Source organism: Chiloscyllium plagiosum, chromosome 6 (genome assembly GCF_004010195.1).
Source record: "Chiloscyllium plagiosum isolate BGI_BamShark_2017 chromosome 6, ASM401019v2, whole genome shotgun sequence".
NCBI classification, from domain to species: domain Eukaryota; kingdom Metazoa; phylum Chordata; class Chondrichthyes; order Orectolobiformes; family Hemiscylliidae; genus Chiloscyllium; species Chiloscyllium plagiosum.
Window position 1 is genome coordinate 121,699,449 of NC_057715.1, and position 24,629 is coordinate 121,724,077.

At 40.8% G+C, this 24,629-nt stretch overlaps 1 protein-coding gene across 1 annotated transcript in view; it reads left to right on the forward strand.

Annotated features, from left to right (window-relative positions):
- Window positions 1-24,629, forward strand: part of LOC122551102 (dynein axonemal heavy chain 10-like) — a gene marked incomplete at its 3' end in the record, with an annotated part of 49,409 nt that overhangs the window by 13,781 nt on the left and 10,999 nt on the right. Inside the window, exons 4-8 of the mRNA XM_043692747.1 lie at window positions 3,323-3,431; window positions 5,469-5,584; window positions 12,139-12,358; window positions 17,113-17,270; window positions 20,720-20,950. Of these exons, the coding sequence (XP_043548682.1) occupies window positions 3,323-3,431; window positions 5,469-5,584; window positions 12,139-12,358; window positions 17,113-17,270; window positions 20,720-20,950 (834 nt within the window). The remainder of the gene's footprint in view (window positions 1-3,322; window positions 3,432-5,468; window positions 5,585-12,138; window positions 12,359-17,112; window positions 17,271-20,719; window positions 20,951-24,629) is intronic.

Here is a 24,629-nt window from a genome sequence, read left to right on the forward strand (position 1 = left end):
TGCTGAGAGCTGCGGGCTCCCTTCCCTTTAGTCATTTTTACTAAAGATTAGATTGTTTAAATTTAATAAAACAACTAATTAAATTAAACAGCTATTATAAATGATTTGGTGAGTGTGGTGGGGGTGGGTGACCCACTTTACCCAAGTCTTGAGAGGAGCACTGTAGACTCAGACTTGCTGGTTCGCCGCCATCTTGGAACCCCCAACTGAAACATTTTAACCTGGCTTATTACCCTCTGCATCCTAGATCTCAATTTCGCATTGAAATTTAAAACTTGAAACAATGTTCATCATAATAGCATCCACTCTCTTCCCCATAGCTCCTGAACATGTGCTGCTTTAAGCAAGAGATATCATATTCATTTGCAAACAATTCATTCCACTAATGATTTCAAGTTTTCCTAACCCCCAATTAGCTGAGTATTCCTTTGTTAACAGGTTTAAAACTGTTCTTTATTTTTTTTTGCAGGTTCTTTCTTTTTTCTCTCTCTTGCAGTGTGCTGCTATTTCCCAGCTCACTCCCTTTACATCCTCTCACCTCTCTCCAGCCATCTCATTCCCTCTTGTAGCTCCCCTGTCTCCCCTCACACAGTTCCCTTGCAGTCTCCCTCTATCTTCCCAAGCAGATCTCCACTCTCCCTCCTGGACCTTGGCCTCCTGCTGCCACATTTTAGTCTTCAGTTCACCCATTCCTGGTCCTCAATACTGGTACATTACATTAAATTATACTCCTCCAGTCACAGTATTTTTTTTTCTCTCTCCCATTTTTGTTGCTGATAGTTTTACTAGAGAACCTATCAACAGAAGGTATGGGAGATCCACTCACTTTATGGGGACAACTTTTCTCTGATTGGTTGACCTTGTGAGTTGATTTTCCACAGTGATTTGGGGATGTTTTGGGATGGATTGACCTGCTATCTCTGCATATTTCGAATATTGTACTAGACTGTTGAATACTTGCAGTGTTATTACATTCACTCAAAATATTGATTATGAATTTAAACTGTGATCTCTGCCTGTTGCCACAGGAATATTGTGCACCTCCAACTATTTGGAAAAGTGTAATAGAATATTATTTCTTTATTATGGTAATTTTATTTTCAACTAACCAGAGGATAAATGTCCAGGGGTATGAATATTCTGTACCGTCACCAGCTCTTTGAGATATTAAGGACTGCAGATGCTGGAAATCAGAGTTGATAAAAATGTGTAGCTTGAAAATCACAGCAGGTCAGACAGCATCAGAGAAGCAGGAAGTCAAAGTCTCAGGTCAGGATGAAGGGTCTTGACCTGAAACGTTGACTTTCCTGCTCTTCCGATGCTGTCTGACCTGCTGTGTTTTTCCAGCTACATATTTTATTGACCCCATCACCAGCTTTGTTACCTTTGACTTTGCTGGGCTGCTTAGCCATTTCCCCGTTAGCTTATTGGTGGTGTCTCTGGTGTAGTACAGTTCACATTGATGGATGACTATACTGTACTCAGGTTCGAACTCAGATGGAAGATGCAAGTTTGATTTCCAGCCCGCACCTGCTTCAACCAGATTCTAAGATAATAAAGGGGGCATCAAGGCAGGGTTTGAGTTTTTTGCCAGTCAGTCATGCAGATACTGAAATCTCTAACCCATATCTGTGGTGCAGCTCAGACTGCAATTGAACAGAGTAAGCAACAGAAGTTTTCTTTCCCAATACTAGTGATCTCCCACTTTCCTGGGCTAGGAACACTGTGGCCAAATGTTGCACTTCCCCTGTGCTGACTGAAGTTAGCATCATGGCTATTCCTGATCAGTGTCGAGAGTGTGGTGCTGGAAAAGGTTAGGCAGCATCCAAGGAACAGGAGAATCAACGTTTTGGGCATAAGCCCTTTATCAGGAATGAGGCTAGTGGAATAGGAGGGGGTGTGGCTGGACTTGGACTACACTTCCTCCCACCCTGTCTTCTGCAAAAACGCCATCTCTTATTCCTAATTCCTCGACCTCTGCTGTATCTGTTCCCAGGATGACCAATTCCACCGTAGAAAATCCCAGATGACCTCCTTCTTCAAAGACCGAAATTTCCTCTCCCACGTGGTCGATGATCCACTCCAGTGCATCTCCTCCACTTCCCATGCCTCTGCCCTTGAACCCCACCCCTCCCAATACAACAAGGACAGAACCCCTCTGGTCCTCACCTTCCACCCCACCAATCTCCATATACGTCGCATCACCCTCCGCCATTTCTGCCACCTACAAACAGACCCCACCATTAGGGATATATTTCCATCCCCACTTCTACCAGTGTTCCAGAGAGACCATTCCTTCTTTGAATCCATTGTCAAATCCACAACCCCCTCCAGCCCTCACCCCACTCCCGGCACCTTCCCCTGCCACCGCAGGAAGTGCAAAAACTGTGCTCACACCTTCCCCCTCATCCCCGTCCAAGGCCCCAAAGGATTCTTTCACATCTGACAGAAGTTTACCTGTACCTCCACAAAGGTCATCCACTGTATCTTTTGCACCTGATTTGCCTCCTCTACAATAGGGGACAGGACGCCAACTTGCAGATCGTTTCAGAGAACATCTCTGGGACACCCGCACCAACAAACCCCATCGCCCCATGGCTGAACACTTCAACTCCCCCACCCACTCCACCAAGGACATGCAGGTCCTGGGCCTCCTCTATTGCCAAACCCTAACCACCCGATGCCTGGAGAAAGAATGCCTCATATTCCACCTTGGGACTCTGCACCCACACGGGATTAATGTGGATTTCACCAGTTTCCTCTTGTCCCCTCCCCCCACCTAATCACAGTCCCAAGCCTCCAACTCGGCACCATCCTCTTGACCTTTCCATTGTCTTTCCCGTCTATCTGCTCCACCCTCCTCCGACATATCACCTTCTCCCCCACCTTCATCTACCTATTGCATTCTCAGCTACCTTCCTGCCCAGCCACATCCCCTCCCATTTATCTCTCAGCCCCTGGCCCACAAGCCTCATTCCTAATGAAGGGTTTATGCGTGAAAAATGAATCTCCTGCTCCTTGGATGCTGCCTGACCTGCTATGCTTTTCCAGCACCACACTCCTGACTCTGATCTTCAGCATCTGCAGTCCTCACTTTCTCCTATTCCTGATCAGTGTGGGTCAGGACCACATCTAGCCATATATTAATCCAAAATCAAATGCTTCATTATCAATGTGAATTCCTGCTACAATTGTAAGAAACATATCTAAGAGTGTGTTTAATGACTGACGCTCACTGACAAGCACGTTTTATTAAAATATATAGAACTGTGTCCTTTAATGTGTAGTTAATGTACAAACCCATGCTTTTCCTTCATTTCAGAAAATTGTAACCCGGTTAATAGAACGCACGATGCTGCATGTTTCTCTTGAGAAAGTTCCACCTGAGTTTATGAATTACGATGCTTTTTATTTTCTGAGGAATAGAAGAGGTAGGTATTCTTATAAAGTTGTTGCTTTGGCTTATGAGCACTAATACTGGTCTAAAGCAGAAGCATGGATATATTATCACAGAACTATTGCTGAAATTTTATTAACAAAAACAAAGCAAATTAATGCAGATGCTCAAAATCTGAATTAGAAGCAGTAAATTCTGGAAATACACTGCAGGACAGGCAAGATCTGTGGAGAGAACCAGTGTTAGCATTTCTTTCTTATCTTAAATGATTCTTTATTTTTATTATTAAGTTTGGCAAATTAACAAGTGGAGTGCAACAGAGATCAGTTATGACGACTCAACTATTTGCAAACTATGTCAATGACTCGAATGATACTAGCTTAATTAATTATTTTAAGTCAATAGATTTTTGCTGGACCATGGTATAAAGGGGTTTAAGGCTACAACAAGTGGATGGAATTAAGATGCAGCTCAATCCTGAACTCACTGAGTGGTGGATTTGGGCTGAGGGGATGATTACCTCCTTATTTATCTCTACCCTCAGTCTACCATGGATTACAGGCATTTCAGCTGTGTGACTGTGTTAGCTGCATGTTAAATAGTTGCAATAACAAAGAACAGATTAGCATTACTATTCAGAATGTTCAATTATAGAAAGTAGTAATATCCCTCTCTCTTTTTAAACTTTTGATGTTCCTTTTCATGGCCTCCAAAGAATCGCCTCTGAGAGCTCGCATCGTTGTGTTTGTATCTCACACATTCCTTTGGAGCAAAGGAGAATAAGCTTTTGCTTTTACAGAATCAAGATGTGCTAAAGTGAAATTAACTACAGATGACATGAGATCATTTTTTAATGCAGGAAACTCAGTAGATAATTTCACACAGACAGCAATAAGATGATGACCAAATGATGTGTTTCAGTGGTGTAGGTTATGGCAAACTGTTGACCAGGATACGGGAGAACTTCCTTGTTCATTCTTAAAATAGTAACTTTGAATTGATTCGGAGATGCCGGTGTTGGACTGGGGTGTACAGTTAAAAATCACACAACACCAGGTTATAGTCCAACAGGTTTAATTGGAAGCACACTAGCTTTCGGAGCGACGCTCCTTCATCAGGTGATTGATGAAGGAGCGTCGCTCCGAAAGCTAGTGTGCTTCCAATTAAACCTGTTCGACTATAACCTGGTGTTGTGTAATTTTTAACTTTGAATTGTTTGCGTCTACTGAGAGGTGACAGAGCTCGGTCTAACATCTTATCTAAAGGATCACATTTTGACAGTGCAGCACCACCTCAGTATTGCAGCAAAATCTAAGTCTGGATTGTGTGTCCAAAATCACTGGAATGAGAGTCGAACCACAACCCAAAGGCAAATGTACTACTCACTGAATCGCGAGGGATGTTTATGAAAATATATAGCCCTCATAATTTAATCAAGCTGTCAAACATCACCAGAATTTCAAACACAAAGATTTGGCAAACATATTATCGTTATTTGAAATTCAGCCCTGGAATGCAGTATGTAACTGTTGGCTTCATAGCTGTAAAATCTCTCATTGCTCAGTGAACATTACTTAGAATAAAATAATTAAATGAAACGAGTTCCAAAAATATTGATTCTAACATCGTGCTGATTTATATACATTAGGTACTTAACCTTTGTTGATGCGTTATTATTCATCAACCAGTCTGGGATTTTTCTTTAAGTGAACCTTGTTTTAAATCTGAATTTGATTTGATTTGATTAATTTGCTTTGATTTGATTTGATTTATTGTCACGTGTACCTAAGTATGGTGAAAAGCTTTGTTTGCGAGCACCTGAGAGCAGACAGCGCTCGGTCTAACATCTTATCCAAAGGATCATGTTTTTGATGTAGTTCTTAACAAAAATTATAGATATTTTCTAATCAGCATGATTAGAGATCTACTGCGCACCTCTGATCAGGTGAGACGTGAACCCAGAGCTCATGGGTAGGGAAACTATTACTGCACCAGGAGCCATATAATAAGCATTATTTAATGAACAAAATATCACATTTTGAATGGATATGGTATTTAAATATTTTTGTAGAGACCATTACTGAGCCCAATGACATGAAGGAGACTAATATACTAATGCCCAATATGTTGGAGCATGGAATGCTGAATGGACATTCTCTGTTGATGTTACATCAAATACTAACTCAGGTAGGAAAATAAAATTCATGAATAAGACTTCATGTCATTAAGAAAATTCAATGACTTATATTTGTGTGCTTAAGTGTTATTTTCTGTAATGTCTTTTAATTCAATATTTACAATGTCAATAAATTGTTTCTGTAAACATTTATAATGGGAAAATTTAACCTGAGAATTAAATTGATTGTAAAACATTCAGCTACAGGGTTTGTTTCTTTACCAACTTAATCACTAAAAAATATTTTCAGGAAAGATAATTCTGTGTACCAATTCTTTCTCATGTTCAAATAAAGTTTTAATAATAAAAACAAAGGAACATATATTTCACAGAGCAGTTCATGGCTTATTTTTCATGTCTTTAAATACTACATTTACTCTCTTTAATTCATTTTCTCAACCTATCTCAAAAGTCTGGGCTTCTGCTGGAAATTTTTTTAAAAATCCCTCACCTGCATCTTTGCAATCTGAGCTATGCACTTAGGGTTAGGCAAAAGTTCAGATCTATTTAAATGTACTAGCAGTCTCTATGATAGTACACAAATAAATGAAAACAGTGATTGTTCTTGGCTCACGTTTTTGGAATATGTTACATCTTTCCAACCATAGCAACTGATAAAACACAATAGATTTGTAATAAGTGTCAACCCATTAATCAAGTAAAAATTTAATAAAATAAAAATACGCAAATGATGAAATGAAAACAGTGAATGTTACAAATACTCAGCAAGTCAGATAGCATCTATTGAGGAGAAGCACAACCTTGGGATTAGTGATTACATTATTTGACTAGGTATCTGGGTATTTGAGATAATTATCCAAAAAACTGTTCGTATTTACAGAAGATTAAGAACCCAAAGTTGCAGATTTAAAGTGATTGGCCAAAGAATTAAAGATCATCATTAAAAAGAACAATTCTGCTTATGACAGGTTGTAAGGCAAAAAATAAAATTGAGATTCAACAGGAATACCAATACCAAAGGAGATAACAATATGTCCCTCAGTGACAGCAAAACTAAAGAGCTCATCATCAACTTCAGGAAGCAAGAGAACACACCCATATCTACATCAACGGAGCTAAGGTGAAGATGGTTGAGAGCGTCAAGTTCCTAGGAGTGATGTTTACTAACAATCTGTCCTGGATCCTCCATGTTAATGCAATGGTCAAGAGGGGATAACAATATCTTTTCTTCCCCAGGAGGCTAAGGAATTTTGGCATGACCATAAAGACCCTCACCAATGTTTGCAGATGCACCATAGAAAACATTCTATCTGGATGCATCATGGCGTGCCCAGGATCATAGGAAACTACAGAAAGTTATGAACACAGCCCAGCCAGCAAGCCAAACTTCCATTCATTGACTCCATCTACACTTCTTGTTGCTGCAGAAAGGCAGCCAATGTCATCAAAGATCCCTTCCACCTGGGTTATAATCTCTTTCAACCTCTTCTGTCAGGCAGAAGATACAAAAGCTTAAACTTAAGTACTAACAGGTTCAAGAACAGCTTCTTCCTTGCTGTTATTAGACTTCTGAATGGACCTCTCTAATTTCAAATCTAATGTTGATCTTGCTTTTTGTGCAACTTCTTTACAGCTGTAACTTTGTATTTTTCGCTCTGTTCAATCACCCTATGATCTTTGTATGGTCTGATCAGCCTGTACTGTACAAAAAACAAAACCTTTCACTGTACTTAGGTAAATGTGACGACAATAAATCAACTAAAATCAAAAGGGATATGATAAAGCAGTTAAGAGAGGCAAAGTGGAACTATGAGAATAGACTAGCAGCTAACATAAAAGGAATTCTTAAAGTCTTCTGTAGCATATAAACAGTAAGAGATTGGTTAAAAGAGGTATAGGAATAATTAGAGACCATAATGATAATTCATAAGTGGAGGTGGGAGCATGGCTGAGGAACTAAATGAATACTTTGCACCTAACTTTGCAAAAGAGAAGGATGCTGCGCAGGTCATGGTGATAGAGGAGGAAACACTGTCTCTGGAGTTGTACAAAATTAATAAGGAAGAGGAATAGATTGTTGGCATATAAGGCTGACAAGGCAACAGTGCTAGTGAGATGCATCCAAGAATTTTTAAAGAAGTGAGGGTAGAAATTGCAGGAGCACAGGTAATAATGTTTCAGTCTTCCCTGGACTCAAGTGAGGTGCCAGCAGACTGAAAATTGCAAACATTATGGCACTGCCAAAGTTTCTTTAAATTTGCACTAGTCCCACTTTCCTGCACTTGGTCCACAGGCTTGAATGTTGTGACATTTCAGTTGGTCATCCGAGTGCTTTTCAAATGTTGTGAGGTTTTACTCCTCAACTACCCTCCTAGCCCGTGTACTCCAGATTCCCCTCACCCTCTGGGTGAAACTTTTTTTCTTCAAATCTAAACCATCTACCTTTCACCTTCCTTGTTAATTGGTCCATCAACTAAGAGAAAAGCTGCTTTCCATTTACCGTATCCATGCCCCTCATCATCTTATATACTTTTATCAGGTCCGTCCTCAACCCTCTCTCTTCAAAACAAAACATGATGCGGAGGTGCCCATTTTGGATGAGGTTCGACAAAGTAAGAAGTCACACAATACCAGGTTATAGTCCAACAGGTCTATTTGAAATCTCAAGCTTTTGGAGCACTGCTCCTTCATCAGGTGAAGTCTTCCCTGTATTTGTTTTAATGTGAGGAGTATGACAGTTGATGCAGATGAATTTAGAGCTTAGAATAATGAGTATAACTATGATATTCCAGCTATTACAAAGACTTTGTTGAGAGAGGGACAAGCCTGGAAGCTTAATGTTCTAGGATTTAGATGTTCAGCTGAGAAAGAGAGGGATGTGAAAAACACGGGAAGCTGCTGATAATTGAATTGAATTGAATTTATTGTCATGTGTACCGAGGCACAGTGAAAAGCTTTGTCTTACGGGCAATGCCAGGCAGAAAAGTAAATAAGCTGCAAATACAAAAACACAGATATAGGTGAGTGTTAAGAGTTTGTGAGTCCATTCAGTATTCTAACAACAGTAGGGTAGAAACTGTTTCGAAACCGGCTGGTGCGTGTGTTCAGGCTTCTGTACCTTCTCCACGATGGTAGAGGTTGTAGCAAAACATTGCCAGGGTGGGATGGATCTTTGTGAATGCTGGCAGTCTTTCCTTGACAGCGGGCCTGGTAGATGTATTATGTAGCTGGGAGGTTGGCCTTTGTGATTGTCTGGGCCAAGTTCACCATTCTCTGTAATTGTCTCCGATCTTGAATGACACAGTTCCCATACCAGGTAATGATACATCCAGACAGAATGCTCTCAATGGCACACCTATAAAAGTTGGCAAGGGTATTCGTCGTCATGCCAAATTTAGTCATTGGGCATTTGTAACCAGTATGTTCACATGAAGAGTCCAAGAAAGCTTGTTGTGGATGACCACTCCCAGGAGCTTTACACTCTCCACTCATTCCACCCCTGTGCTCTTAATGTGTAGAGGGACATGAGTAACATCCCGCCAAAAGTCAATAATGAGTTCCTTGGTTTTGCCAGCATTGAGAGCTAGGTTGTTCTCAGTGCAGTTCTCAGAGAACATCACAGCGATACTGAGGGAGGACAACTTTGGAAGGCTCATCCATTGAGACAATATAGGTAGATCTCAGGAATAGGAAGGGTGCAAACACTTTGATTGCACTATAGGTTACCAATAGTCAGTGGATGAGAGGAAGAGATATTTGGATAGATAATAGAAAATGCAAAAACATCAGAATTGTTGTGGGTGAAGGCATTTAGTATGCTTGCTTTTATTGGTCAGAGCATTGAGTACAGGGGTTGGGAAGTCATGTTGTGACTGTACAGGATATTGGTTAGGCCACTTTTGGAATACTGCATTCAATTCTGGTCTCCTTGCTATAGGAAGAGTGTTGTGAAACTTGAAAGGGTTCAGAAAAGATTTACAAGGATGCTGTCGGGGTGGATGGCTTGAGCTGTAGGGAGAGGATGGGGCTATTTTCCCTAGAGCATCAGAGGCTGAGGGGTGACCTTATAGAGGTTTATAAAATCGTGAAGGGCATGAATAGGATAAATAGACAAGGTCTTTTCCCTGGAGTGGGAGGAGTACAAAACTAGAAGGCATAGGTTTGATGTCAGAGGGGAAAGATTTAAAATGGACCTAAGGGGCAATATTTTCACTCAGATGATGGAATGAGCTGCCAGAGGTGGTGGTGGAGGGTTGTGCAATTGCAACATTTAAAAGGAATCTTGGTAGGTATATGAATAGGAAGGGTTTAGAGGGATATGAGCCAAATGCTGACAAATGAGACTAGATTAATTTAGGATATCTGGTCAGCATGGGTGAGTTGGACTGAAAGGTCAGTTTCCATGTTGCCATCACTATGACTATGACTCTGTGACTGGGACTCACTTAGCCCGGGGCTTGGATAGAGGGAATTTTTTTTTAAAGTGTGTCCAGGACATTTTTATTTTAAAAAAATTGTAAGTAGTCCAACGAGAGAATAGGCCATAATAGACCTAGTGTGGGGGAACCGCCTAGCCAGGTGTTCAAAATTTCAGTGGGGGAACATTTCGGGAACAGTGAGCGCAGTTTTGTAAGTTTTCAATTACTTATGGATAAGGACAACAGTAGTCCTCGGCTGAAAATATTACATTAGGGGAAAGTTAACTGCCAGAATATTAGGCAGAAATTGAGGAATGTAGATTGGGGTTGGCACTTCAAGGGTAGATCCACATCTTGCATGAGGGAATCCTTTAATGGTCAGTTGATTAGAGTAAGTACTGAAATGGAAATGAAGGATAAGGATGACAAGATTTGGGAACTTTGGATGAGAAGAGAAATTGAGGACTAAGTCCAAAAGGAAAAGGAGTCATACATAAAGTTTCGGAAATTGATGGCGGACAGAGCCCTCAAAGAATAACAAGAAATATCTCAAACAAGGAGTTAGGAGGGTCTATAAGGAGTTGTGAAATGCCTCTGGAAACAGGATTAAGGAAATTCCCAAGGTGTTTTTTACATATATAAGGAGTAAAAAGGTAGCTAGGGAAAGAGTAGATACACTCAAGGACAAAGGAGGGAATTTATGCATGGAGCATTGAGGAAGTGGGTGAAGCCCTTAACAAATAAGAAGAGGGGCATGATGGATGTGAGTCTCAGGAAAGGTGTGTTGTTTTTCCAGGGCACGTCAAGATAAAAAAAGGAAGAGCATTAGAAAGCACTAAGGTAGACAAGACCCTAGGACCTGATGAGTCCTATCCCAGAAAACTGAGGGAGGAGGTGAAGAAATTGCTGGGGCCTGGTGTGTACTTATGGGTGTAAAGCAAAGAAAGATAATGCAGACCCCACTCTGGGACTAACCTATATACACCACAAGTAGTGGCTCTGTGTTGGCATTCAGCAATAAATGTTGCTTTCCAACAGGCTTTCTGAATTATGCCACCCTCCTAGTATTTTTATTTCAGCAAGTAGTTAGGGTACAGAATGCACTGCCTGTAATTAATTGAGGCAATCAATGATTATTTGGATAGAAATAGCCTGCAAGGATATGAAGAAAAGGCAGGAAATTGGCATGAGGGGATAGAAGCAGTCTGGGCAAGATAGACCGAACAGTCTCTTTCTGTAACAATTCTATGATTCTGTGATATGACGTGGATGACAGTAAAATGAAGGGTATTAGGTTAGTTTGATCTTAGAGTAGAATAAAAGGCCAGCACAGCATCAAGGGCTGAAGGGCCTGTACTGCGCTATACTATTCTGTGAGAAAATGAGGACCACAGCTGGTGAAGATCAGAGTTGAAGAGTGTGGTGCTGGAAAAGCACAGCCAGTCAAGCAGAATCCGAGGAGTAGGAGAGTCGACATTTTGAGCATAAGCTCTTCGTCAGGCCCTGATGAAGACCTTATGCTTGAAACATCGACTCTCCTGCTGCTCAGATGATACTTGTACTGTTCTATGTTCTAAGTGAAGTTTGGATAAAATGTTGGCATCAGTAATGGTAACCATGAAACTGCTAGATTGTTATAAAAAACCATCTGATTCACTGTTGCCTACAGGGAGGGAAATCGGCTGTCTCGCTGGTCTGGTCTATTTGTGACTTTTGGCTCACAGCAATGTTGATGATTCCCATAAGGTACTTGGAAGCCCAACAACACCTGAACAGCTTCCAGCCTCTGACTATTAAGAACATGTTCAAATTTGTCTTTCTACAATCCTATATGGCTGGCCTCACATTTCCCTACTCTGAACTCTATTTGTCCTTATTCTACCTACTCACTTAGTCCGCCTTTGTCTCTGAGTAACTTTCTGCTCCCATTTACGCCACTTGCTGTTCTCTTAAATTAATGTCACCTGCAACCTTGAATATACAACTCTCTATTCCTTAATCCATATTCTGAGAAGCAGAAATTTAATAGGTTTGCATTTAGCCAATGAGATTTTTTTTAACCTGTGACTTTCATGCCCTTTATAAACGTAAACAACTTTTGAAACAAAAATCTTTTGAGGTTTAATGCTACAGATGCTGCTGGATCTAAGTTTTAAAATTATACAAGTTTCATTTAATGTTTCTAGGTCTTCATACCACTTTTGACATATCACCATAAAAGTATTGATTTGAAACAAGGTTCATCCCGCTTTTTGAGTGCAATGGCATATCAACATGAGAAAGGCAGTCTACCGGAGTCAAGAGCAGGAGTGGATTCACGAAATATTCAGTTCGTCAGAGATGAGTTCTTAATAACCATACAGAAGTTCTCAAATCAGGTTCAGAGAACTATTCAACAGGTTGAGGGTCAGTATTTATTGTTAAATGCTACTCCAGATGTATATTCATATTCAGGATGTATGACATTAAGTCTGATGTTATATTTTTGAAATTCAACAGATTGCTGTTGTTAAAGTGAAATGAAAGTGTCACGTTAGACCTGTAAGACATGGTGTGAGTGGAAAGGAAAGAATGCTGTGAGAGAGGGTTTTGGAATATAATTTTGACTGAGTCGGATATTTCCTTTGGTTCAGTGATGAGATCAATCCCATAAGTGAGCTGTTGCTTCCTGTGAACTGGAATGTGACCTTGTCCTGCTATTCTGCCCAAAACTGGGGGATGGGGTGGGCTTAACTATGAGCAAATTGAGTGATAAAATTTCTTCCCTGCACATTGTTCCATTGTCATACATGTTCAATTGTAAACTTTCGTTGAGACCTCAGTGAATGATGTCCTGGGGTCTCCCTGTGATCTCAGAAGTTTTCTTTGATAGTTCTATAATCATAGAATCCCTACAGTTTGGAAACAGGTTCTTTGGTCCAACAAGTCCATAACAACCCTCCGAAGAGTAACTGACCCAGACCCATTCCCCTATCCTATATTTACCCCTGACTAATGCATCTAGCCTACACAACCCTGAACACTATGGGCAATTTAGCATGGCCAATTCATCTAACCTGCACATCTTCTGGATAGTGGGAGGAAACCAAAGCAGACACGGGGAGAATGTGCAAATTCCACACAGACAGTCGCTCGAGGCTGGAATTGAACCCGGGCCCCTGGCATTGTGAGGCAGCAGTGCTAACCACTGACCCACCATGCCACCCTGTTTCTATAATAATGGTTCAGCTGCACCCATTGCTGCATTGGCTGTACGTTTTGTACAGGCTATTCTCACAGGATGCTAGCCGCAGAATTCCATTGCAATACAATCTGCAACCTCATGGCCTAGCATATAGCCCACCCCATTACCATCAACCTTGGGTCAATAAAGAGTCCAGGACCAGCACCAGGCTTACCTAAAAATAAGATGTCAACCGGGTGAGGGTTGAAAACAGGAATACTTGTTTGACTATCAGCATATGTGACAAGTGGAGCTAAGTGATCCCACAACCAATGGATCATGTCTAAGCTCTGCAATCTTGCCACATCAGGCATGAATTGTGATGGACAATTAACAACTCATTGGAGGTTGAGGCTCCACAAATATCTGCCTCCTCAATGATGGGAAAACCCAGCACATCAGTAGAAAAGCAAGGTTAAAGCATTAATAGCAATCTTTAGCCAGAAGTGCTGGGTAGATGGTCTTGGCCTCCTCCAGTTGTACCCAGTATTACAGATGCCAATGTTCAGCCAGTTTGATTCACTCCATGTGATATGAAGTAACAGTTGAAGGCACTGGATACTGCAACGGCTATGGATCCTGACAATTCTGGCAATTGTGTACTGAAGTCTTGCATTCTTGAAGTTTCCGCATCCCTAAGCAAGGTGTTCCAGTAAAGCAGCAGTATTGGCATCTATCTTCCCTCCATAATAAGGTCAGAAGTGGGGATCTTTGCCAATTATCATACTATAATTAGCACTGTTTGTGGATCCTTGGGTACTGAAGCAGTCCATGTTCAAATACAATACGATCTGGACAATGTCCAGGTTTGGGCTGACAAGTGGCAAGCAGCATTGGTGCCACACAACTGCCAGGCAATGACCATCTTAAATAAAACACAATGTAACCACTGCCCCATGACATTCAATGATGCTATCATCACTGAATCCCCCACTATCAATATCCTTGAGGTTTCCATTGATCAGAAGCTCAACTGGACTCATCACATACATGGTGGCCATAAGAGCAGGTCAAAGGCTAAGAATACTGCAGTGAATAACTCACATCCAGACTCCAAAAAGCCAGTCCATCATCTACAAGTCACAAGTCAGGAGTTTGATGAAATACTACCACTTGCCTGTTCCAACAACACTCAAGGAGCTCAACATCATCCAGGACAAATCAGCCCGCTTGATTGGTACAACATGCACAAACATCCACTCCCACCACCACTGATGCTCAGTAGCAGCAGTGTGTACTATCTACAAGATACACTGCAAAAATCACCAAAGATCCTTAAGATCGTGTCTTTTAAACCTGTGCCCACTCCATCTAGAAAGATAGGGGCAGCAGAAACATTGGAACAGCACCACCTGCAAATTCCCCTCCAAGCCACTCACTATACTGACTTGAATGATAATTTATGATTTAATGTCACTTGTACTCTACAATGAACAACACAGTAAAATACAGTGAAAAGCTTAAACTTTCGCCACAATCCAGTACCGTTCAAATACTTCAAGAATAAAAAGAAAAAGACAAAGCTGAAAGAAAGTTCATCTTCGTTCTGCCGCTTCTAATATGAGTCCCATGCCAGGCGACCAATGACACCTGCACCGCCACCTGCACCGGACCCAGTTGCCACTCTTCAGATTTGGAAATATATTACTGTGTCTTCACTGTCACTGGGTCAAAATTGTGGAATTCCCTCCCTAATGACATTGTAAGTCAACCTACAGAATGTGAACTGGAGCTGTTCAAGAAGGCAGATCACCACCATCTTCTCAAGGACAAATAGGAACAGACAATTAATGCTGGTCCAGCTGACAATGTCCATGTCTCATGAATGAATAAAAACAAACACAGGTATCAGTCCATGACCACCTTCAAATAGAGACAATCTAACCAGTGCTCCTTAACATCCAATGGCATTACCATCGCTGAATCACTACTATCAACATCCTTCGGGGATACCACTGACCAGAAACTTCCACCATCCCGGACAAAGCAGCCCTGATTGGTGCCACATCCACAAACATCCATTCCCTCCACCACTGATGCTCAGTTGTAGTAGTGTGTACTATTGACAAAATGTACTGCAGAAATTCACCAAAGATTCTTAGACAGCACTTTCCACCTAGACGGACAAGGGCAGTAGACAGATGGGAACACTGCCACCAATAAATTCCCCTCCAAGCAACTCACTATTTGATTTGAAATATATCACTGTTCCTTCTATGTTGCTGGGTCAAAATCCTGGAATTTCCTTCCTAATGGCATTGTGGATCTATATACAACCCAAGGACTGTAGCAGTTCAAGAAGGCACCACTCCCTATATTTTCTCTTATGCTCCCCGTCTCCCTCTTCTGACCCTCACCCTGTAGTCCCTGTCCTGCTCTCACTTACCTTTGTCCTGGAGTCACTTGGTGATCTTGGGCCTCAGGTGAGTGCAGATCTAGTACTCAGTAGCATCTGGCATATGTTCAGGAACTGAGGGCTATTCTCTGTTGGTTTGTCAATCACTGGGAAAGATCAACATTATGTTGACTAAATTTGTTCCTTAATATTTGGTCATGTTACATTGTTTTAGTGTTGCTGCAATTATTTTTTCAGCTGCATGTACTTTTGAGAATTTTTGGGAATATATCACATCAAGTCTTGCTTTGTAGTAACCATGGGAAAAAATGAGTGGAACTAAACACACCTATGTGTAACACTTTGGCAGGCTTAAAGTCAGCTTATGCTGGGTGTTCCAGATCTGAATGGCTTATTTTTATACAGTAACTTTGAAAACATGGCTGAAGTATATCAAGGTGGGCGGGGGGGACTTTGCATTGTTACTTAGTCAAACATTAACCCACCTTGCAGGTCCTTTTTTTTAAATGTGTTCACAGTCTCTGAGGATCATTAGCTGGCCCACATTTAGTGCCCATCTCTAATGTTCATGTGAAAGTGATGGTGAAGTGCTGTAAGTCCATGTGGTGTAGGTAAACCCACAATGCAGTTAGAAAGGAGTTCCAGGATTTTCATCCTGTGGCACTGAAAAAAGGTCAGAATTATGTGTGGGGAACTTGCAGGGGGTGGGTGTTCCCATGTAACTGTTGTCTTTGGCCTTCTAGATGGTAGAGCTCATGTATTTGGAAGGTGCGGTCAGAGGAGCCTTGTTGAGTTGCTGCAGTGTGTTTTATACATGATACACACTGCTGCTACTGAACAGTGATAGTGGAAGGAATGAATGTTGAAGGTGGTGCCATTTGAGTCAGTTGCTTTTGTCCTGGCTGGTTTTCCTCTGCCAGCTATTTTGTTCTAAACTGTTTACGTATGCAGAAATTCATTACCTGCAGTAATAAGGCCGCCAAACAATTACATGAAGACTCAAGTAAGCCAAACTAGTAGCTGAAATAAAAAGGAAAATAATATTAAGAAAAAGTCCATATGTAGTTTGAATACAAAGCTTTTATACAATCTTTTCCTGTCAAGTATTGTAACCCAGTTAATACTTTGAATTCTTGGACATTTTCTGACACTATCCTGATCTGCTAACTGTCAGCATCATTGCCATTATTCTCCACTGAAGTGATACATAGCTGTGATTATGATCTGTGTAATTGATTAGAGACACAATGAAGATGTTGGAACATTAGTCTCATATTGTTTGAACTCAGAAACATGCTTCACCTGTTTCAGGCAAGAATTTGTTGTGTAGACATCCTAATCCTACTGAAAAAAGGCAAGAATCATTAATTACGGAAGGGAACAGTCTCTAATCCTGTTCTTGGGTGCATTGATCATTAAATGCAACATGCCAATCTTTGCCCTGTCCCTTCAATTTGCTGTGAGTGAGATGCTCAATAAAACTGCAGGGAGAGCAAGTACTGCTACTGCTTCAGTTTTGGGAGAAATTTGGATAATTGAGTTATTCATATTCTCAAATAAACACATTTTCTTTTCTGTCAGGTGAGATCAAGCTCGAGATGCCATCAATTGATCTTGATGCAGATTTTAACCAATTTGCTTTCGACCAAGTTATAATGGATAAACTAGAACAGAGTATAATGAACTGGCAGGTGCAAATTACTACTGCTATTGAAGAACAGCTGACAAAGATGCCTCAGGTGTCGTATACCTATTAGTAACATCCATTCTACCTTTTCCAGTGGAGATTTGTCTTGCTATACAGGGATCTCTTATGGAAATACAAAGCTTATATAATTTTATCTAAGATCTCATAAGACATTTCAATTAAACCATTTAATTCTTTAGTAAAAATAGTAAAATGTCACTATTATAGCCATTGTTCTCTAGGCTCAAACACTGGTAACTGAAATGCTTTATATTAGAAACTATTGGTGTTTGTATAAACATCTTCCATGAAATATTAAAATAAAACAAAGAACTGCAGATGCTGGCGATCTGAAACAAAAACAGACATTGTTGGAGAAATTCAGCAAGTCTGGCAGCATCTGTAGGAAGAAAGCAGAGTTAACATTTTGAGTCTAGTGTCTTGGCATCAGAGCAGTTCTGATGAAGTCATCGGACACGAAACATTAACTCAACTTTTTTTCTCACAGATGTTGCCAGATTTGCTGAATTTTCTCTAGTAATTTGTTTTTGTTCCTTTCTTTGTTTGGATTTCTGGTATTGATGCCATAATTTCATATTTTTTGTTGCCCTTCTAGCACTTTGCATTTTAAACTCTGTCTCTGCTATCCAGTTCTTTTAAAGTGATGCTCAACCTTGAACAGATTACCATGCTTCACCTTCCTACAAAATTGAAACCTTGTTTTCTCTACTACATTTATATTCTAATACCGAGCCTAATAAGAGGTTCACTGAGAGCAACTCTGAAATTATCAGTTTTATATCTCAACCCCTTTCCAAGACCTCTATTCTGTCTAGCCTGATGACAGAGGTTTTGTGTCATTTTTAGTGTCCGATTGGTTTATTTCCATTTCCCAAAGATTTCTTCCCCCGTTCCTTTCTATCCTTTTCCCTGGATTCTTAAAACAACAAATTATTTTGAATCTCTGCCTCAAATCAGATTACCTTCTTAAATATAGAACTTCCACCAGTATGAACACTCATCTCCTCATGAAAGTACTCTTTTACTTGGATAACCTCTTGATCCATTGTGTAATGATGTTATTCTTACTAAACCACCACTGCACTTCATTGTAGATACGAAGAACTATATGCAATTATGCAGTTACTGTTTGCTAATTTTACTATTTACTTACTAATTGGATACTTTGCTCTTGCAAGTGCTAACCCATTTGTTGTTTTTTGTTTCATTCTTCTTTACCTTAAATGTATCTTAAAGAATCCTCTCCATCTCTTGTATGGTATTCTGGTTCTCTGCTTGAACATGAAAATCCTTAGGCACGCACCTCACATATTTCCCTGGATATTTTATATATTCAGGGAATCCTACATCATCCATATAAACATGGATTTAGGTCATTTAGCTGTCATTCTGTTAGATTCTAGTTGGTCTGTACTTTCCTTTACTTGCCTCTCTATCATATTTCTTGTTATCCTCTATCACCAAAAGTCTAATACAGAACAAAAGCAGAGTACATCAGATGCTGAAGTCTAAAATAAAAACTAAAACATGCTTTCTGTGGAGAGAAACAGACTTAATGCTTCAGGACAAGGATCTTTCATCAGAACTCAAATCTGAAACATTTTTTATTAACCCATTTCATCCACAGTCTTTTGGGCTGCGAGTTCTGAATTTTTATATCCTTTGTAGAGAAACTATACTTTCCGATTTCATGCCTAAATGGTGTTGCTGTGTCATGGCCCTTTATTGTGGACTTCATTCCCAGTGGAAATAGTTTCTTTGTATCAACACTGTTTTATTTTCTGGTTGTCTTCTGATTCTATTGTTGCAATGTGTAGGTCGAACCCCTCGTAAGTAAAACCAAATATTCAGAAAAGCTCTCCTTGCCTTGTAATCTGTTAAACCTGTGAGTGAGTGAAAGAGAACTCCTAATTTCCACTATTTAAAGAAAAAAATAACACTTTATTTTTCTAACTGTAATAGTGAACATTAAACGAAACCATTAACAAATCCAAGCCTCCTTTTCTTAATTAATTACTATCTGATCCCAACTCAATAAAAATGCTTCAATATCGCAAGTATTAAACACTACATTAACTTAATTTCGCAAAGTCCATACAGATGGGCTTCTCCTCTCCCTTCAGCCTTCCTTCCTCTTCTTCACAACTCTGCTATCTTCTCCCTGGGTCGTCTTCCTTCGTTTTACTGTTTTTACAGGAAAAGATACCTTTTGATAGATAATGTCTTCCGAAATTTCTTTCAGAGGAAGATGTTAGATGGGCAGTTCGCTGTCTGGCTCTTTGGCAGTTGCTCTGACTAATTTTCCAAACGCCCTGGTTTTATGCCCCCCAACATTATTCCCTGTCATTGGTCCCATGTTGTCAATATAATAAATTCAAACTCAACTGGGTTTTAGTATCCTTGACATAATTAAAATTAATTGGTTAAATTTGAAGTGTTGTCAAAACAACAACTAAAAGTCACGTATCCATTTAACAGCCAATTGTCACATGTATCCATTTTGGAACAGCCTGTCTCTTAGCTGTTCTTCGTGAGTTTTGAGAAGATTTGTAGCTCAGGTTGAGGTTTTGCTTCTTAGCTGTTCTGCTCTGGAAGCTGAGGCTGTACTTTAAATTACTTTAAAATTTAGAAAACACTTTCTATCTTAAAGTGAACATACACTCTTTAGACTTTGTAACACCATATTTTAGAAATAATCACATTGTAGACTTGGAATGTTGACAGTATCTTTTGTTTAGTGTAGCTTGCCATGATGCAAACATAGAGAATGCACGAGAAATTCAGCAAGCCTGGTAACAGCTGTGGAGACAGAAACAGTATGATTCCATTTCTGAAGAAGAGCCTTATCTGACTTGAAGCGTTAACTCTGTTTCTATAAGGCCAGCAATTTCTTTGCCTATTTCATATTTCCAGCATCTGCAGTGTTTTGTTTTTATTGCCTGGTAAGAATACTAAGGTTGATGAACTATTAGACATCACCTGACTCTCTAGTGTAGCTGCACATGATCCCCTGAAGCACTTTAACACAATAATTGGTTCCTGACTAATTAGCTCCTGGTTCTCTATAGACAATGCAGCAACGTATAACAAGCAAAATTGAATAACTTGGTCATTTTAAGTTCATAATCAAATCACTCCTCATCCCTCTAAATTCAAGGAGATACAAATCAAAGAGATTAAGCGTGATCTCATACTTTAATTTTAAGCCTTGTGAGATACACTGAATCTGTGCAGCAACCCCTGCAAAGCCAGTATATCCATCTTAAGGTTTCCAGAACTGATCATTACTACAGGTAGAGTCTAACCAAGGCTCTGTACAGTTAAGCATAGCTTTCTAACTTCTGAATATCTGCTAATTCAGCAAAATACAAATGCCATTTGGGTATGTTTGTACTCTTCTTTCATTTTTAGACACTTTAAGGCTGAAATCAAAAATTCATTTTTCTTTTTCACAAAGTAATGTATGAGTCTACTCCTTAGGGTAATAGTCCGTTAGCAGAGATTGATTTCTGGCGTGAACGTAATGCTACCCTCAGTGCTCTCAGTGAACAGTTGAAACTGCCTGTGGTGAAGAAGATTGTTGACTTTGTGAGCAGAGTTGACCAAGGTTTAATCCAGAACCTCAATTTAATCATTACTGACCTCAACAAGTACCATGTGGAAGCTGCAGACAATGTCAGATTCCTTTCAACCCTTGAACGACATTTTAAGGTAATGACAATTTGATCATTTTTTTTAATTTAATAGATAAAACCAGTGACTGTTTTGAGGTGCTCCTCTCACCCGGTGGCTCAGTTGATAAATTATATTGATGAGCAAGAACAAGATTGTGTTGGGTCCACTTTTATTTCTAGTGCAGTGAGCATTGCACTGGGATAAAATTCTCTTCCATGGGCTAGGAAAGAAACTTTGTTTGAAGTTATGGAATCATTAATATTGTGAACCTATCTCACATGTTTAAGGTGAGAGGGGAGAGATACAAGAGTCCAGAAGGGCAATTTTTTTCACACAGAGGGTGGTGAGTGTCTGGGACAGGCAGACAGAGGCAGTGGTGGAAGGAAGTAAAATTTTGTCATTTAAGAAACATTTAGACAGATACATGGTTGTGATAGGTATGGAGGGGTATGGTGAAAGTGAACACTGCAGTTGCTGGAGATAAGCTATGGACCAAACACAGGCAAATGGGACTAGTTTAAATTGTGAAAACTGCATGGCATGGGCAAATTGGGCCCATTTCCATGCTGTAGACATCTATAACTCTGTGACTGTATCTGTTATTTTAGAGATGGTTGTGTTATCTGTTTTTGGTATTGTTGAATAAGAGGAAAAATATGATGGAGAACACAGAGGAAATCCCCCCTGTTGGAAATCACAGCAGATCAGGCAGAACCCATGGAGAGAGAGAGAGAAAGATAATGTTTTGAGTAGATAGCTCTTTGTCAGAGCTGATGTGAAGTATGGTGGGGATAGTGGGTATGGTGGCTCAGTGGTTAGCACTGCTGCCTCATAGCACCAGGCACCTGGTTTGATTCCAGCCTCGGGTGACTGACTGTGTGGACTTTACACATTCTTCTGCTATCTGCAGGCAATAAACAAGGAAAGAGCTAATGCCTGTAAAAATGGTATGGCAATTACCATGTGGGTTTTGGTAATCATGTCAATTGGTTGAACCAGCTCAGTCAGGTAGCCTTGAGGAGGTGTTTATGTAGTGTATCTGTGATAATTTTCTTGAATATTATGTAATAGAACCAACGAGGGAGTAAGCTATCCTCGATCTGGTCTTGTGTAATGAGACAGGAATAAATAATGACCTGATAGGTAGGGATCCTCTTGGAAGGAACGATCACTGTATGGTTGAATGTAGAGTGTGAAGATAAAATCCAATACCAGGGTCCTGTGCTTGAACAAGGGAGACTATAATGGGATGAAGGAGGAATTGGCTAAAGTGGACTGGAAGCAAAGACCTTTTGGTGGGACAATTGACGAACAGGGGAGGACTTTGAAAACTATTTTACAAAGTGCTCAACAAAAGTACCCATCCCACTCTGCGTTTTGGAGAGACCATTCCCTCCACGACTCCCTTGTCAGATCCACACTCCCCACCAGCCCACTCCCGGGACCTCCCCCTGCCACCACAAGAATTGGAAAACCTGTGCCCACACCTCCCCAGTCACCTCCGTCCAAGGCCCCAAAGGATCCTTTCACATCTGTCAGAAATTTACCTGTACTTCCACACACGTCATCTACTATATCCATTGCACCCGATGTGGTCTCCTCTACATTGGGGAGACAGGACACTAACTTATTTCTGAGAACATCTCTGGGACACCTGCACCAACCAACCCCACCGTCCCATGGCTGAACACTTTAAGTCCCCCTCCCACTTCACCAAGAAAATGCGGGTCTTGGGCCTCCTCCATGGCCAAACCCTAACCACCTGATGCCTGGAGAAAGAATGCCTCATTTTCTGCCTTGGGACCTTGCAACCACATGGGATTAATGTAGATTTCACCAGTTTCCTCATGTCCCCTCCCCCCATCTTATCTCAGTCCCAAGCCTCCAACTCAGCACTGCCCTCTTGACCTGTCCATCTTTGTTCCCACCTATCCATTCCACCCTCCTCTCTGATCTATCACATTCCCCCACCCCCACCTTCATCTATCTATCACATTTCCAGTTACTTCCCCCCCAGCCACACCCCCATCCCATTTATCTCATTGCCTCTTGGACCATAAGCCTCATTCCTGATGAAGGGTTTATGCCCGAAACATTGATTCTCCTTGTCGGATGCTGCCTGACCTGCTGTACTTTTCCAGCACCACACTTTTGACTCTGATCTCCAGCATCTACAATCCTCACTTTCTCCCATAGAGATGAAGATAGGTGAGTACCTGAAAACAATCAATATCATGAAAGAGGTAGTGTTGGGCAAGCTAATTGAGCTAAGGATAAGCAAGTCTCTTGGCCCTGATGGAATGCATCCCAGGGTACTAAAAGAGATGGTGAGAGAAATAGCAAGTGCACTTGTGGTAATTTTCCAAAACTCCCTGGACTCTGGGGCAGTCCCAGAAGATTGGAAAACAGCAAATGTAACACCACTGTTTAAAAAGGGCGGTTAGCTTAACTCCTGGAGCGGGAAAGATGCTTCGGTCTGTTATCAAGGAAGAATTAGCAAGGCATCTAGATAGAAATTATCCCACTGGGCAGATGCACTTTGGGTTCATGAAGGGCAGGTCATGCTTAACTAATCTTTTGGAATTCTATGAAGACATTACAAACACGGTGGACAACGGGAACCCAATAGATGTGGTGTACCTAGATTTCCAAAAGGTCTTCAACAAAGTGCCACGCAAAAGGTTGCTACATATGATAAAGATGCTTGGCATTATGGGTAAAATATCAGCATGGATAGAGGATTGGTTGACTAACAGGGAGTAAAGAGTGGGGATAAATGTGTGCTATTCTGGTGGGAAATCAGTAACTAGTGGTTTTCCTGAGGGATCAGTGTTGAGACTGCAATTATTCACAATTTACATGGATGATGTGGAATTGGGGACCACATGTAATGTATCAAAGTTTGCAGATGACACTCAGATGAGTGGCAGGGCAAAGTATGCTGAGGACTGCGAAACTTTGCAGAGGAACATAGATACTTTAAGTGAGTGGGCAAAGGTGAAATCATGCACCTTGGTAGGAGTAACAGTTAAAAACAATTATTACTTAGAGTCATAGTCATAGAGATGTACAGCATGGAAACAGACCCCCTTCGGTCCAACCCATCCATGCCGGCCAGATATCCCAACCCAATCTAGTCCCATCTGCCAGGACCCAGCTCATATCCCTCCAAACCCTTCCCATTCATATACCCATCCAAATGCCTCTTAAATGTTGCCATTGTACCAGCCTCCACCACATCCTCTGGCAGCTCATTCCATACACGTACCTCTGCGTGAAAAAGTTGCCCCTTAGGTCTCTTTTATATCTTTCCCCTCTCACCCTAAACCTATGCCCTCTAGTTCTGGACTCCCCGACCCCAGGGAAAAAGCTTTGTCTATTTATTCTATCCATGCCCCTCATAATTTTGTAAACCTCTATAAGGTCACTCCTTAGCCTCCGACACTCCGAGAAAACAGCCCCAGCCTGTTCAGCCTCTCCCTGTAGCTCAAATCTTCCAACCCTGGCAACATCCTTGTAAGTCTTTTCTGAACCCTTTCAAGTTTCACATCTTTCCGATAGGAAGGAGACCAGAATTGCACTCAATATTCCAACAGTGGCCTAACCAATGTCCTGTACAGCCACAACATGACCTCCCAACCCCTGTATTCAATACTCTGACCAATAAAGGAAAGCATACCAAACGCCTTCTTCACTATCCTATCTACCTGCGACT